The following is a 16,742-nucleotide window of genomic DNA, read 5'->3' on the forward strand; positions in this document are numbered from 1 at the left end:
TTGGAGAAACTGTCCAAATACAGGTGTGGAAAACTTGTAGAAACATGGTGCAGTTACATCTTTGTAACAAACACAGATGTAACTGCTGTCAAATGAGCTTCTACAAAGTACTAAATTAAGGGTCGGCATACTTTTGCATCCTGCATACAGACTTCAGTTTTTTGTTTTTTAATAAACATTTACAAAAAACCAACCTTTATCTATTTAAAATCAAATCTACAACATAATCTGTGCAAAAAGTGAAGTGGTCTGAATATTTTGTGGATTCAATAATTTTCTGATATACTGATTTAAATATTACAGCTGTGTAACTCCAACTCCCTGACCTTGTAACTCCCTCTCTCTCTATTTTTGGGGTGCTGAGCGTACCTGTGTATTGATATTCAGATTATCGATCCTCAGTATTCAGTGTTGAACTCTGTGAACTTGCTCTGTGGAATTATTGGTTCTCGTTGCTAATAATATTCAGAATATTCAGTTTATACTGTACAATTACAGTTTGTGGCTGTGACATTCCTCGGTTACCTTTCAGCTGTGTGCAATGTTTCTGTGCTAGCATAGCAAGCTACCAGATAATGCTTTGTTGTTGATGTGCTCGCTAATCATTTTGTTTCGATCCAATTAAAACAACTAAACACCTGCAAGAAAAATGACAAAAATCAGTGGTGGGTTTTAGTTATTAGATGTTTGATGCTTTGCACAGTATGTCACATGTATTCCTACGTGCAAAAATTATTCTAAATCAACTGTCTTGCACCTTAAGGCATACTTAAAAATAAAGCCAAAACTGATTCAAAGTATAAATTCAGTTGGTTGAACAATGAACGCAGCTGAGCAGGAGCAGTGGTGACAAATAGTGCAGAGTAAGGCAGTTGTTCTGTCTGCTGGAGGTGAAATGGGGAGAGGCTGACCTCATAGCCCTTCAGCGATGGTCCCACGAGGACCACCGGCCTCATAGAGGGCACCACGTCGTAGGGAGGGACATGTTCCTGCCAGGAATAGGGGAGGACGATAGGAAAGGGATGAGGAACAGAGAGAATAGGGGTAAGAAATGATGAGGGTTGGGCTTGTTTGTTGTAAAAAAAGAAAAAAATAGAAGACACAATCAATGACTTTTTAAAAAAGATTTTTTTTTTTATAGTGGTTACAGTCAAAGCATCACAGATAAAACAGCAAAGACAACAAGGCTTAAATTTATTGAAACTTTGTCACATTTTATTCAGGACTTTCCAGCTGTATGTGACAATAATTCCTAGTAAAATAGTATATCTGTTAACTTGACCTAAAGCTGAGTAAGTGAAAAATAAAGAAATCAAAATTACGTTAAAATTGTCACTTGCCCCTAAAAGTTGATGAGCTCCCCAGCTACTATAGCCAGCTGTAATAACATTAATAATACAAAATAGCTCCATAAAAGTTACTACACAACCTTATAAATGCACAAATTACTGTCACACTCATCCCATTTCTCGTTTATGACAGATTTTAGATATTTTTAAAATCTTCAAATGCACTGAAGATATCACTTAAAGTTAAAATTCAAAAATAAAATATTGTGAGCAAATTCTGTATGATCATAAATCGCCAAAACCTACCTGTTTTTGCTTCTGTTTAGCTTGTGAAAACAAGAAAAATAACAGTTAATGAAGGAACATGACAGAAGGCAGCAAAAGCTGTTTCTGTTGCAGTCCCAGAGGCAGATTTGTTGTACTTACATTCACCGGCAGATGGCGGTGTGGTCCTCCAGCTCCCACTCACCATGTCGCCTAAACTCGAGGAGTTACCTCCTGTTTTCCTGCAACAACAAGAGCACACCAAGTTAGCTAACTTATACTATGTATATGAATCCTCTGAGAAGCTTGATACCTGTGTGGTTAAAAATGTGAACTGACCTCTGTTTCTGCTCCTGCTTGAGTCTCATCGCCTCCAGTCGTAGGGGGCTGGGGATGAAGGTGATGTCTGCCCCCTCCTTCACTAGCCGGCCGATCCACCAGTCATTATTGTACTTCTGTTAAATTCACAACAACAACGTCACTGTCTAAACATGTGTCTGTCTTGGAAGGCGTTTCATCCTCATTTACAACCGATAATCACTTACTTCTTTGATGTGCAGGAAGTCTTTGGCATCGAAATTGACTGCAGCTCCTTGGACAGGACAGTCCTCATCGAGAGCTCCACAGTAACTCACGTTTGTCTTTACTGCAAACGCTACGGGTTTGGACTGTGGCAGCGATAAATAAACACAACAACAACATGTGTCAGTGATGAACACTGCAGTATAAACATATAAGACCAACACCAGAGGTTTGGACTCAAGTTATGAATCTGATGACTACAGACTTTAACACCTGTCACTAACTTCTGATTGCACCTTTGCCTGTTAACTTTCTCACCAAGCCCAAAGATTAAAATTTACAATACACAAAAGAATACAGTAATGCTGTGACTTGACATTAATTCTTGACAAACATGTGGTTCACACAAAGAGGTAGAGGTTAGTGTTGATGTTCTTTGGTTGAAGCTCATGGCATCTAGGAACAAAAGTTAACTTTGTAACCAGGAAATCAATGAGCCCTTCATAAAACCAGTATGTCTTTGCAATTTTGCATCCAAGATTTGGTAGTCCAAATGTGAATATTATCTTTGATGGCTCTGAACCCCAAGCACTTTCTGGGCATTTCTTGCTTTCTTCTTACTGATTGCAGGGCTAATTTTTCACTGTAATAAAAAAATCATGCATCCATACAGAAACGGTAAATAGTAAATAAATAAATAGAAAAAAAACCCCCAACAACTTATGTTTATTGGATTATTCATTTACCTATGACTGAAAAAAACATGGAATCAACTTGCACATTATTCCAAGCGCTCACTAGTGATACCAAGACCGGACAAAATTGGTGGCTCTCCCTACTACAGATATTTATATACTTCTGTTATGTACAAACAAAGCCTGCAGTTCAGCTCGAAAGTCCTTGAATTTTTGCCTTGTGACTGTTAGTCACAGCTTAGTCAGTCGTGGTTCTTGGTCAGGCTGAGGTGTGCACATTCTTTTTGTTATTTACTGAATCTGGTTAGGGCAAATAGTTTATTTTTGGCCTATTTTTAAATGAGACAAGTAGAATAAAGTGATTTTGATGCTATGGTTTTGGGCTTAACTTGTTTAAGTGCTCTGACCAAACAGCATATCACAGAGGAATAAAACAAGAAACATCTGAAAGTTAAAAATCTGACAACTCTTTCTGTTTTCACAGTTTCTGGCTCTGATAAATGGTGCAATTTTGGAGATTTTTCTTTTTTAATGATAACAAGCCTCTGGGGTTCAGAGGGTTAACGATGAATATTAAGGGGAGAGAATTAGTTGTTATTTTTTGCTTGTTTGTTTGTTTGTTTTTTGCTTTTGCTCACTTTTTTTTGAAGATCTTATAGCATATGTGTTTCAAAAAAATTCTGGTGGATCATTTTTTAAAAATAATTTATATTCTTTGCAGCACCCTGCACAGAGTGACAGCATGAAGCAGATTCCATTTACAGTGACATTGGAAGCAGAGATGTTTGGGTTAATTGTATTCTGCTGTGCCCCCCCTCTAACAGACAGAAGGTTACCTGTGTAAATTTGACTTATTCAGCTGAAAAGCACCAGTATGACATTGGTCCTGACATTGGCTTGGGAGAAAAAAAAAAAAAAAAACAGGAACACAGTGCCTCTTCCCAACTTCCACAGTCCAACGGTGTTGTGTGAAAGAATGCTAAGTTGCTGTATTCAACCTAGCAGGAGTTACCTGCTAGTTTGTCATTTGAATAACCAATTTATTGCAGCATATTCAGAAGAGACCCGTGTTTGTGTAAGCATGGGATTTTGACCAGTAAGCATAGTACATTGTTCATGTACAGATCACTCAGTCTAGCAATTCCTGCTCAATGAGAACCTCAGAGTGACATTGAAAGACAATGATGTACAGGTGATTTGCTAAAGCATCTCAATGAAAGGCAGTGGTGTGTTTCCATTTCTGTTTTTTTCCTAAATCTAAAGTTTCCTGCTGAAACAGCTGATTGCTGATAGCACAGAACAGAAAAGAGGTCTGAAATGTGTTAAAGCACAATTTGAATTTGTTGAAGTGTTTTAGATTAGAATCTTGACTTGAACTGTAAATAATGTTTATATTTCTTCATTAAAAAAACCCACAAAAACAGGGATATGCCTGCTTCTGCTCACAATCAGTCCATCAGCATGAAAGATTGTATGGAGAAGTAGAGTCAGACAAGTGCAGAGTTTTTGCTGCACAGAGGAATTTTGTTGACGCTACCAAACAGTTTCTAACCAGAGCCAAAATAATAAAACGTGAGAAAAAAACACATATTTTTCATACAGAACGACCAATTATCGACCTGACCAGTTATCAGGGCTGATATTCGGCATTTCCTTAATTACAGGTATTGTTATTGTTAAAGTAGTGTTATTTTTAATAGTGTTAATCAATGTCCCGTCCATAGCACTATCTAATTAGCTATTTGTTAAAGGTAACCAATGACCGCTCAAAGCTACTGTTTACAGACAGGGACAGAAGTGTGCGTTTGCATAGCAGAGCTGTGTTTTGAAGGTTAGGTAGCAGAGTTGCTGAAACTGTAATAAACACCGCTATCTTGATCAAGCAGGCCCAGTTTATTGGTCTTTCTTGACAACAACGAATTGGTATTGGCCCCAGAAACCAGTTAGCCAGTTTTGCTAACGGGGGTTCTGACTGCTTAAGTTTGATAGCACTTTTATTTAGAAAATGGCAATAAATATGAGGAAAATGCATAAAATTCTGACAAATAAAATAACACAGACTTATGACCATTATTGTACGAGAACCTATCATGTCGACTGTCATGTGTAGTCACCATCCACAGGCCAGGAAAAACTTTGATGTAATACACACTTTAGCTTAGAAAACATTCAAAACATTATACCACGTAGCTGTATGAATCGTAGTTTGTGTACCTTAGCTCTGTCGAGCTGCTGTTGTGCCTGGCGCTCGGCTTCACGCCGATACGCCTCGCGGTCCTCCTCTGCTGACAGGTCTGAATCCGACGGTCTACTGGTGTACGAATCAGCCGACCCCTGTCAGGCGAGAGTGGGATTAATATTTGCGATACAGTAATTCATAATTTGATTACTCACATGAAGATCATCTAATCGTGCTAAGATTACTTAAGCATATCACTGGGAGGTTAGAAACATAGCTCTGCTCTTTCTGTTTATGTCAGCTTTCATCTATTTTTCTGTTCTGCAGTCTGTTTGTGTGCAGGTGTGCATGAAAATATGTGTCTGTATTTATGAACACATTCATGTGGTGAGCCTGTGTGTATCTACAACACAATGCGTTGCTCTCCCACACCAGCCATCTTCTGATAGACCAAATATAGCACAAAGGAGGCAACTGCTTGCTCTTCTCTCCTGCTTGGCCCCAATCCATTCCATCATCCCCCACAGTGCAGCACATATACATCCTTTATTCCCCTGTTTATTCTCCAAGGACATCTCCTCATTAGCAAAATATATGCTGGTTATCATTTTTCATTGTAAGCGCTTTAAGGACACCTCCCAGGGATGGCTCACACATTATGCTGGAAGCGACAAATAAAGCAAACAAGGAGACATTTTACACAAAGTAAAATGGTGAAAATCACTCCATAGGTGCTTTTTATTTAGAATCTGTAACCTGTAATTATTTTCTTAAGTGTCTGTATTACATACTGTAAAGCTGAAGAGATGAATCAATTAATCAATTAGCTGCTCAGCAGAAAATGAACAGTTCTTGTAACCATTTAAATCTTTTTTCAAGGAAGGAAAAATACACTGGTTCTGATATCTCAAATGTGAAGTTACTTTTCTTTGTTTCATTTGAGAGTACAATTAATATCTCTGAGTTTTGAATTGGTAGTGGGAAAAAAGACATTTCAAAATAACACCATGGTTCAATCAATAATGAAATATAATGTACTGTTTGTAAAAAATAATTACATTGCCATGCGACATTCAAACAAAAGGAAACCACGTTGCTGATTTCCAAAAAAAAAAAAAAAAAAAACAAAAAAGAGAAAAAAACAAAAAGGTGCTCGAGACAAAGTGGGGACACTGTGTGTGTGTCTCTCTCTGTGTCTGTCTCAATCAGTGCGTGTGTGTGTGTGTGTGTGTGTGAGTTCTCCTATATTTGGTGCCCACTTGGCTTCTCAGAAGGAACTCAGTCCTGAATATGTCAGTGAAGAGAACTACTGCAGCAAAAACAAGTCAGATGAGACAAATGAGAAAAGAAAAGAAGAGTAACGTAACCAAAGAAAATGACGTGTGATAGACAAGTCAGACAGAAACATGCTCATAAACAAACTCTCAAACCACAACAGCAGAAGCTACACTGAAACAATCAGCCATATTTCTGTAAATAAAGCCAAACGTTAAGAAACTAAAAAAAAAAAAGAAAAAAAAGAAACAGCATATAATACAGTTTTCACTTTGGTGTTCCTCTCCTCCAGAGTGCAGCGACTTAGTCCTGGTCATCCATCTTGCCAACATATACAAACGGATCCTCTGGAGGACCAATTAGCAACAGCACAACAAAAGGAAGTACAGGCGCAAAATACACAAAAAAAAAAGTGCCCAGACTTGAAGAACAACCACCACCTTTGCTTTCTCTGCACTTCAGAATGCATTCATACAATCCAAAATAAATTATTATCTACAGCACCACTGCCAGCGAACACCTCTCCTCGTTTCTTTTTTTGGTGTGGTGTCTGTGTTAGATAACTAGATCTGATTTCTAGCACTCACAAGCTCTGCAAGGCAACACTGCACCAGTGCCAGAGCAGCACCGACGGAGAAAAGGAGGGTGAGGAAGAACGGGTAGAAACAGATAGAAAGGGAGAGAGAAAAGGAGGAGGGGGGGGAATATTGTTGACAAGATATACCGAAAGGAGAAGGGTGTTTATGAGTGACTGACGGACGGTTGGTGAGACGAGAGGTTTATACGACGATAAAGCGAGCCTGTCTCAAAGGGAAGATGAGATTAGAGCAGAATAAAATGCTATGAAGGACTGGAGCGAGACCTAGATATCTATGCTTACCGCAGATAGAAGAAAAGATGGGAAACACAGCAGGGGGGGGAGGAGGAGGAGGGGAAAAAGACCATGACCACATGAGACAGAGACACACAGATAGCAGAGAGAGTTGCATACCTGGCTGATTAGGAGGACGGCGCTAGAGCCTGATAAAGACATGAATCTGAATTTTCTCACACTACCAGCCTCCCTGTCTTCACTGGGAATGCTCAGAAACACACACGGACATAAAAGCGGAATAAATATGATGGTGGGCGCAGAGGAACGGCGTTATGTCAGAGTGCTGTTTAATGATGTTAGAACGCCGAGTGACTGCTATTCATTCTTAATGTGCGGAGATGACACGGCGGACCTTCTCCACAGTGCACGCTCTCTGACCTGGCCACCTGTTAAATGCTCCAAAAACCAGCTTCACTTCCAATGTGACCAAACAGAAAACATGGTATCTTCTAGGTGAAGCTAAGCTGCATTGCAGAGTGTAGCAATGAGTACATCTTTATTGTCTTTTCTGAGGATGTCTTGTTTTGTTTTTTTTTTACTGCTAATGTCCCTGTCTGCAGGCTAAATTTAACTCTGTTCCTTCCTACTCTGCTTCTGTGATTATTCTTCACACACTGCAACACTGATGGCCTCAACTCCACAGGGAGGGGCCAACGGGGAAGTGTGTCATCCAGCTAGTCGAGTCCTCAGAGGGCCAAGTCATCCTACGGTCTAGGGACTGAACAACAGAGGATTTCTACACTAATTTGATTAGGATTTTACTGATACACTCGTCTGTTCTTTTTATTCCTTTGATAAGCCATTAGATGAAGATTTCTTCTCCTTTGGCTACATTAAACTGTAGATTAATAAACAGCTTAGCCATGGTCGTGTGGGTAATATGTCACACACCATGTTTAAAGAAACAACTATTGATCAAAATGTAAGCAAACCCCAAGCTGACCCATAACTTTGTGATGTTAATAAATCTTATCATTTATTGCTTTTTTAACACAAGTAAAACATCGTCATAAAGTTAATATGGTGAATATGTTAGCAAACAATTGTTTTTTAGAAATCAGTCATTCACATGGAGATATTTGTTTATCCACCAGATGAATTGAAATTAAAAAAAAAAAAAAAAAAAAAAAGCAATATTATCTCTCCTGTTAGATCACATTTGCTCTCCACTAACACCTGAGGGAAATATCTGACTCTTGAGCTGCTAAATCTTCCTTAAGTTTAACAGCTAGTCCCTAACCTCATCTATCTGTCATTCGGTGCCTGAGAAGGTACAGCATAGTGAGTTAATTAGATATTAGTTAGACACCAGGAGAGCAAAGAGAAAACCGAAACAATGAGCTGAAAGAGGCCTGAAACACTCAGGAAAGCTGCAGAGTGACAACTTTCACGTTAGACGTAGTCATTTGATCCAAAGTCAATATGAAAGTATTGATTATAGCCGCTTCATGTTAAGTTACATTATTTGTAAGTACTTTTAATATTGCACATATTTAATTATTGGATATTCAAAGAAACAAGAAATACACATGAAAAAAAAGGTTCTGATTATTACTGTTTTTCAAGTCCATGTTTTTAGTCTGTTTTTAAACCAAAAAACATTAAAACTATGATGATTAGGGCTGGGCGATACAGCTACAAGATCCATCAGGATAAAATGTTTAATATCAGGAGATATTACCAACAACTGTTAATATTTCTAATGACCTACTTTTAAAAAAGTCCATAAGAACAAAGTTTTATTTTGAAATTAGCCACCTTTCTTTGAATCTAACCATTTACATCTTGTGCACACTAACATCAACTCCCCTCGGCACACGGAGCAGGCCATCAGGAGTGCGACGCTTGAGTGGTGGTAGAAGACTCAAGGTTCTTGGTGTTTATAGAAACCCATCTCGCAAGAAAAAAACAGTAGTTCCTACTGGCTGCAGCCTCCACCACATTTTGCCCAGGCGGCAGTGACTAGCGCACCTTGGAAGACTTGTGCAACAGCAATGGCGAGAGCAACAGAGAGTGTAGGGGCTCTGTTATAAGCTGTTAATGAGCTGTGGGGGGGGGGAGCACCCTTAGCTCATGCAACTCAACTTTGCATTTTTGTTTTCATGGCAGTTTGCATATAAGTGACACTGTTGAACATCCTACAGAACGATTTTCTGATAGCTACTGATGAAATGTCTCTTGCCAGTACGTATCTCCAAAGCCTAGTCACAACATATGGTTTTGTTGTGGTTATATTCTTGCTACTATGATGCTTGAGCTAAGCAAGCTGTAACATAATAGACTGACAGCACGCATGAATATTAGTTCAAGATATGATGTTGACAAGTGAGTCAAAAGGTGCGGAAGACCCTGCAGCCACCCAAAATGACACTGAGCTTCTCCACAGTTCATGTTTTTCTTACTTTTGTACATAACTGCTCTACAAAAGGGGAGCAAAAGCACCAGAGAGATAGTGTCGTCCTGTGCTTGCAGACTGACCAGATAGCGTCACAGATTTCATAAAGTCTTGCATTGGGTGTATTTTTAGAATTTCTGTATAATGAAGACAAACTATGTATACATATATACGTGTGTGTGTTTTTCAGTAAAATGAGTATTGCTGAGGAGAAACCAAATGCTGCACCGAAGGCAGACTGAACACTACAGTGACTCACTATCACCTCCTGAGGATCAAAGTGAAATTATGTTTTCGGACTAAAATACTTACATACACCACCTTTGACGTTAATATATAGATATCAGCTATAATATCATGATAATAATAGTACACCAATAACTTGCCTACCCTCCTTACAACACAGACACATACACTGGCACACTGCTGACAAGTACTTTATTACAAAGGCTAGTCATCCAGTCGTGTGCAAATGGTTCATGTCCGCATAAAAAAAAAAAGCCACACATCCTACTTAGTAAATACCAGCCTGTTTATCTTTAGACAGGTCAGACCGCAATGAACAACGTGAAAACTGTGCGTGGTAAAGTTGTTACCTCATGCAAGCAGTGTAGCAGGTGTTCACTTTTGAACAAGTTTCAAGTATCAGCAAGTTATTTTTTAACATCTAATGAAACAACAAGCAAGACTTTTCTGCCACATGAGCGGTTCTGTGAAATACCTATTGTTGGTTTAAACTTGCGCATACATGTTTATACTGATCTGAATAGCTGCATTTAAAGTCAAGGTGAAAAGCTAGCTGTTGTAGAAAGTGGAGACAATAATAAATCAAAAGGGGAAAATAATTTGTAGAAAGCATCTTCTGGTAGGCATGTTAAAGCATATTGACTCCTTTAGGCACAGCGCTGATCTGAGCTACATGCTAAAGATGCTAATGTGCTCATAATGGCAATGCTACCATGTTATTGTTTAGCAGGTATAATGTTTACTACAGTCAATATCTTAGTTTAGCATGTTAGCATCCTAACGGGAAAGCCTTTACTTTTAATATACCAAAGTACTGAACAATCTGGAAGTTTGACCGGATGATGGCATTAAATTAACAATTACAGGATCACCAGAGTTAATACAGCTCATCCTGTGGGGATCATAAAAATCTGCACAAAAATTTCATAGCAACCCATTTGATAGATATCAGTAAATTCCAAGAAATCAACAGACTGGCATCTACCATCCCTAAAGCCATGATGCTAGCACAGCTGAAAATGTCAGTTACCTGGACAGCAGGAAAACCACAACTCAAAAATCTACTGCGTGCCTTACCTTTTTTTTTTTTTTTCTTTTTTTTTTTACAGCAATGTGAAGTTTACATGATTTGTAATAAATTGGTTAAAACTATAAAACACTGCTCGGAAATTGTGCAAAATCAAATGCAGCGAGCACATGCTAATGCCAAAAATCTGCTTTTATTTTCAGAAAGAAGATTCTGCACAACAGCAGAATATATTATTCAGGAGGCTAAAACACCTTTCCCTCAAAGCAAAAAGACCAAAAAAAAAACAACAACAAAACTGCAAGCTCCAGCAATTTGGAAATCCAGCAGCCAAATATCCAATTTCAAAAAGTGTTCGATTAACTGTGCGGTCGTAATTCAATGTCAGCAAGTTACGCATGCACAGTGCTCTCTGAAACACAATGCAATAAATCATACCATGGCTACATCAATATCAAAGTCAAGATCGGGCATACTGTATGTCAAATTGATCAATCACAAGACTGCGAAGAACTGTGAAGAGTGCACACGGGCTGATGGCAATCAAAAAGTGAAAGAGGTGAAGGAATGAGTGAAACAAAAGCGCTGCTGGAGGGTGAGGTGAGGTGAAGGAGGAAGACAAAGGAAAACAGAGAGAGGTGAAGCGGCTACGATACGATGGAAATGCTACAGAGACGTGGGGAAGACAGGAGGAACAGACAGAGAGAAGAAGAATCTCACTGTGTCGGGAGTCTTTTGTACTTACTCAGTTAATGTGGTGATGGTGCTGCCAGTCCCTCCCTCTCTATATACTACATGCTGTATGCAGACAGACTGCACTGTGTCCCATCCCCTAACCAGGGACAACCTGCACTGGAGCAGACACCGGCTACACCTTCTTTTCTATTCTTACCCCACCTCATCACATCACAACACCAACAACCAACGCAGCTTTTGCGTCACTTGATCAAACCACCTCTTTAAATTTACATCACATTCTCACTTATTTCCATTAAAGTCCAATTCAGCATGCGCCGGCAGAGAAGGAACTGCTGTTATTATCATGCACTCCCTCAAGATTTCTCCTGTTTCAGATCCTCATGGCCTACATATAACACATACATCCATACTGCTTATTGTATCCTGCTGCAGAAATGAGTCATACTCCACTGCTCCTCCATAGACACCCCACCCCTATCACAGGCAAGAAACTATCTGCTCTGTTTGTGAAATTTACTCCTTCTGCATAAAACACTTTGTCATATCACCAATGGGAGCGGGAGGAGGCGGGGTGCCTGTTGTGCGTTCAGAGAGGAGGTAATGATTGAAAAGAAACTAAAGGTGCTCGTGTGAACGCTGAACCCACACATCACATCGCCCGGGGCCTTCAAAATGAGCATCATGAATATTTTAAACCGTGCAATATTCTCTGGGAATCTGGAGATTGTCATTAAGCCCCCCGATCAGGATAACTAATGTCCCCTCCTGAAGAAGATGTCTGCTCAGCCCTTTTTTTTTTCTCTTCTTCTCACTAACGCCTCGCAGTTACTCTGCTCCACATTCCCTCATGCTAATGGTGCTGTGCATGAAATCGAGGTTTTTTTTTTTTTTTATGATGTCTGAACCTCATGTTTGCAGATCGCTCATTGCTCAAGAAAGGAACATCATGCCTCGAGTCCTTAAAATCTTATAAGTGAATTTTAATGTTTTACTTTAATGAAATTGTTAATGAAGTGTTTCAACTACTTTGCCAAATATTTGCCGGTTCTAGCTTCTCAAATGTGAGAATATGCTGCTTGTTTGTATCATATTACATGAAAGCAAGTGCAATGTGTTTTTTGGGCGTTTTAAACTGTTAATTAGATAAAACCAGTAATCTAAGGATGTCATTTTGTGCTTGGGAAACGCATGACGGGCGCTTTCCACTTCTGTTTGACATCTTATAGACTTAACATTTAATCTATTAATTAAGGAAACAATCAGCAAAAAATAGCCATGGAAATAATCATTAGTTACCGTGAATTCTTGCACTGTTAAAGTGTTATTCCCCTGACACAGTTTAAAGTATGCATCAGTTTGAAATGATGGCTAGTGTTTATTTACAAAAGAAATTCCTTTTTTAATATACACTGCACTGAATATATCAAATATGAATACAACCCATGAAACTACCTCAATGGAATGACAAATAATTGTGAAAAATGTCTTTTGAATATTCCCAGAGCCTAAGTGGACATATTCGATTATTGCAACACCTAAAAACCTAAAAATTCAGTTTATTGTCACATAAGACAAAACATATCTGCATATCCCTACAATTAAAAAGCCACATAAGGGAAATATTTGGCATTTCTGCTTGAGAAATGACTCAAATGATGAATTGTTGAAACAGTTGTTGATTATCTTTCTGTCAAATGACTAATCGACTAATAGTTTCAGCTGTGCTTTGACATTTCAATTGGATTACTATTTGTTATGAAACACATCTGATTTAATAACCTGAAAAGGAATCAAAATCAGCATGCACTGCATTGTCACTCACAAATTGCCAGCATTCCCAGGTTGGGACTTGAATGGTATGTTATGTTTGAGCACATAGATTTAGAGCTAAACCAATTAGACAACGACTTAATCATCAAAAGATATGCTACTGCTACAGCTGAGCTTAAGTACAGCTTTGAGATAATTGTATATTTTAATATGTAATACTTCAAGTTTCTGCTACTTAAGACTAATATTTTCCTTTGCACTCCATTATTTATTTATTTATTGATATTTGATAGTTACAAGTTTGTGGATTCAGATGAAGAATATGAAACATAATCAAGTATATTATCATAGAGTATTAAAAAACGACTTCAACATTGAATCCACTGTCAAAATAGTTGTTGATTAGTTTCCTAACAGACTCTTTCATATTGCTAGTGTTGTATGTGACTGGTGTGTGTGTTGTTTAAAGTTTCAATGAACTGCCAGATGGGCCAAAGACAATTTCCCACCCTAGTATCTCTTTGTATCCACGCTGTACTCTTTCCTAATCATTTCAGCTCCAGATTAATTAATCATGTCTAAAAGGATACTGGAGAAATACTCTACAGAAGCCTGCAGGAATAAAGAGAGCCCTGTCGTGTCTGTCATTAGTACACCAATCTTCTTTTAGAAGCAGATATTTGAATCCTTCCCAGCTCCTGACTTGCCCTCTTTGATGCATCGAGACTCATGAACCTCGGGGATCTGGCGGTTTGGGATGAGCTCTGTATGCACAGTCCATCTGTAGCCGGGTGAAACCTCTTGACACCTCACAACATGATTTCTGCAGGGATCAGGTTCTCCCTTCTGCTGGACTGAAACTACAACCACACTGACGCCCACATCAAACCCAACGCCTCTTCACAAACAACACATGGAGGTAAATTACAAATGTCTTGAATATTCTCCATCAAATCAGATGAGAGGAGCATGATTCACAAGAGCCGCACGGTAACAGATGAGGCAAATCATCCCTTTTGCTTTTTTGTCGGTCACAGAGATCGTCTTAAATAACACCCAAATCTCCATCTGAGTCTTCTGCACATGCCTGACCTGAAAACATTAATTAAAAAACTGGGCTGTGTTGGGATTTTGGTGTAACACACTGTGCACTTTCAAGCATTTTGCTGCCCTCTCCTGGGCAAAACAACATCTGTATCTGGAGGAGGCAGCGCTGTGGATGAAGATGCAGAGCAGAAACTCTCATGGATTTGATATAGGGATAATAAATACAGAACTATAAATGTATTTTGACTACCTCCTCTACCAACTTCAAACTGAAAAAAATATGCGCTGTAGGTGCTGCACGACCAAACACTGCAGAGACACTGTGTTCTGATGAAGAACTTCAGGCCCTTATAGCTGTATTCAGACTCCAGCGCACAACATGACCTACATTTTCTATAGATGCTACAGTTATTCAATCCCACTGACAATCAGCGTGCGATAATGGGATGCTGATGCATAAATAGATCTTTTACCTGCCGTTTGATGAAGCTGGATGTTGTGTCAGAAGACGTGCTGCCATCTGAGCGTTTGAAGCGGCTCTTGCGTTTAGGCAACTTTCTGGGCAACTGTGAAGGGAACAGACAAGATAAATAGATAGTACAAATGCTGTTTGAATGCTTTTCTTTGTGATTTCAACAAAATGCAAGCCTACATCTAGCGAGACTGGGTGTACAGGAGCTGCTGTGCACCAGAGCAGTAAATATAATCAGCTGTAACTTTGCCAAAATCACACTCATCTTAGGGCTGCATTCATCGAGCTGTACACAATGGTTTGACTTGATACAAAAAGGCCCCCTCCTCTGTGACTGAGTGCATTACGAAGAGGCGTTTCAGAATCAGGCTACAGGTGACTCTGAGTCATGGCCTACACATTTGCACCAGTAAAAACCTGCATGCAAGTCCCATGGTTGTTACTGGTGTGTGCTGGTTCCTCCTGCACTGGTGTGGATGCAGGAAAATGCATTGAAATAAATAATGAAAAATGAATACAAAAAAAAAGGCCTGAAAATTAAAAGCACCATCTAAGGAGACCTGTGTTTAAAAGCCTTATTGTGTGAGCCTACTTTGTGATCCTCTGGCTCCGGCATCAATCTGCGGCTTCAGCGAAGGCGGAGGTGGAAAAAAATAAAGTAGCTCGCTGCCAAAAACGCGACGCCTCAGATTGAACAACAAGTAGCATCTGATGGCTTTTAGCTAGCCGTCTTCAAACACCGACACTTTGCTTGGCGAGGGCAGGAGTTAGGCGTGAGAGTGAAAGTGGGTGGATTTACCTGGAAATAGTGCGACTGGGAGCCGGTTTCCACAGCAGACAGAGGGTCTACGGGCGATTTGGACATTTTGACTTGCACCATCTATTGAGAGCGCAGGGAGGCGGGATGCACACAGACATGGAAACAAGAGGCTCCAGATACATCTATATGCGGGTAACACGGCGAGGAAACGGCGGCATGCGGAGCGAAAAAACACCCACATTAATGTCCAAACTCAGCCGAGAAGAAAGATAGCTCACACTCCCAGGTTTAAATAATAACTAAAAAAGGGAAATGTGAGGGGGGAGAAAACGTAAAAAAGCGAGCCGGAAAATTACCGGAGCTGAAATAAACCGTTAACGCCGGAGCGTCGTCGCTCTCAAACAGAACGAACAGGTCCGTACTAAGTGTGAGGCTCCGCCGGGGGTGTCAGGGTTCACTTCACTCACCCCCAAATCTGTTCACGCCGGCTCACAGTCACAACACAGACACCTTTCCTCATTTATGAGTGTGCTGCTTTGTCCAGACACCGTGTCCAGTCTTGTCTGTGTCATATTTCTCTATTCAAGAAATATAAAAAAAAACTGAAACCACAGTCAAATAAACGTGGACCCTTCAAAGAGGGCACCTCTGAAGTCACAGCTGATCAAAAATGTGGCTTTAGTGAAACATTTTCTGCATTTTTTTCATGTTTTCAGTCAAACACATTTTCATTGGTTTGTAATACCAGCAGTAGAACAGGTATCAGGAGAGCCTCAAGGAATTTGGGGGATTTTTAACCCTATTCAGGACTTTTGGGGTCTTTTGGACCCCAGGCCATTTGGTTTAGGTGACAGGTATTGTTTTTTTAATTTTTGAAGATTTTTTAAAATTTATTTTTAGATATAAAAAGAGGGACATTTATCATGCATTTGGAACCAAAAATACACCAACTTATCAGAAAATTTATTGAACATAGTATAAAAGTCTATAATGAACACCAACAAATATTTTGCACATATTCTTTCTTCGGGTCCAATGGACCCCGAAAGACCTTCCACGTAAGGCAACATGAAAGTCCTGAATTGTGTTTAAGAACTCTGCCTGCTTGCTTAGTACTACTGGAAGAACCTGTAATAACTCAAAGGGGTTCCTGGATGATCCTTTTGTAGGCCTGAATGACATTTTACCACTGCATTTGTACTTTGTTTCATTTATTTTAGCATTTAAA

General features: G+C 39.4%; 1 protein-coding gene across 1 annotated transcript in view; it reads right to left on the reverse strand.

The window, feature by feature from the left end:
• cacnb3a (calcium channel, voltage-dependent, beta 3a) overlaps positions 1 to 15,634 on the reverse strand; it is a 22,712-nt gene extending 7,078 nt beyond the window's left edge. Inside the window, exons 1-8 of the mRNA XM_008283664.1 lie at positions 15,554 to 15,634; positions 14,756 to 14,848; positions 4,985 to 5,104; positions 2,099 to 2,221; positions 1,893 to 2,008; positions 1,716 to 1,795; positions 1,596 to 1,615; positions 912 to 989 (exon numbers count right to left, since the gene is read on the reverse strand). Of these exons, the coding sequence (XP_008281886.1) occupies positions 912 to 989; positions 1,596 to 1,615; positions 1,716 to 1,795; positions 1,893 to 2,008; positions 2,099 to 2,221; positions 4,985 to 5,104; positions 14,756 to 14,848; positions 15,554 to 15,634 (711 nt within the window). The remainder of the gene's footprint in view (positions 1 to 911; positions 990 to 1,595; positions 1,616 to 1,715; positions 1,796 to 1,892; positions 2,009 to 2,098; positions 2,222 to 4,984; positions 5,105 to 14,755; positions 14,849 to 15,553) is intronic.
• Positions 15,635 to 16,742: the final 1,108 nt, after the last annotated feature.

Source organism: Stegastes partitus, unplaced genomic scaffold (assembly GCF_000690725.1).
Source record: "Stegastes partitus isolate 25-593 unplaced genomic scaffold, Stegastes_partitus-1.0.2 Scaffold323, whole genome shotgun sequence".
NCBI lineage: Eukaryota > Metazoa > Chordata > Actinopteri > Pomacentridae > Stegastes > Stegastes partitus.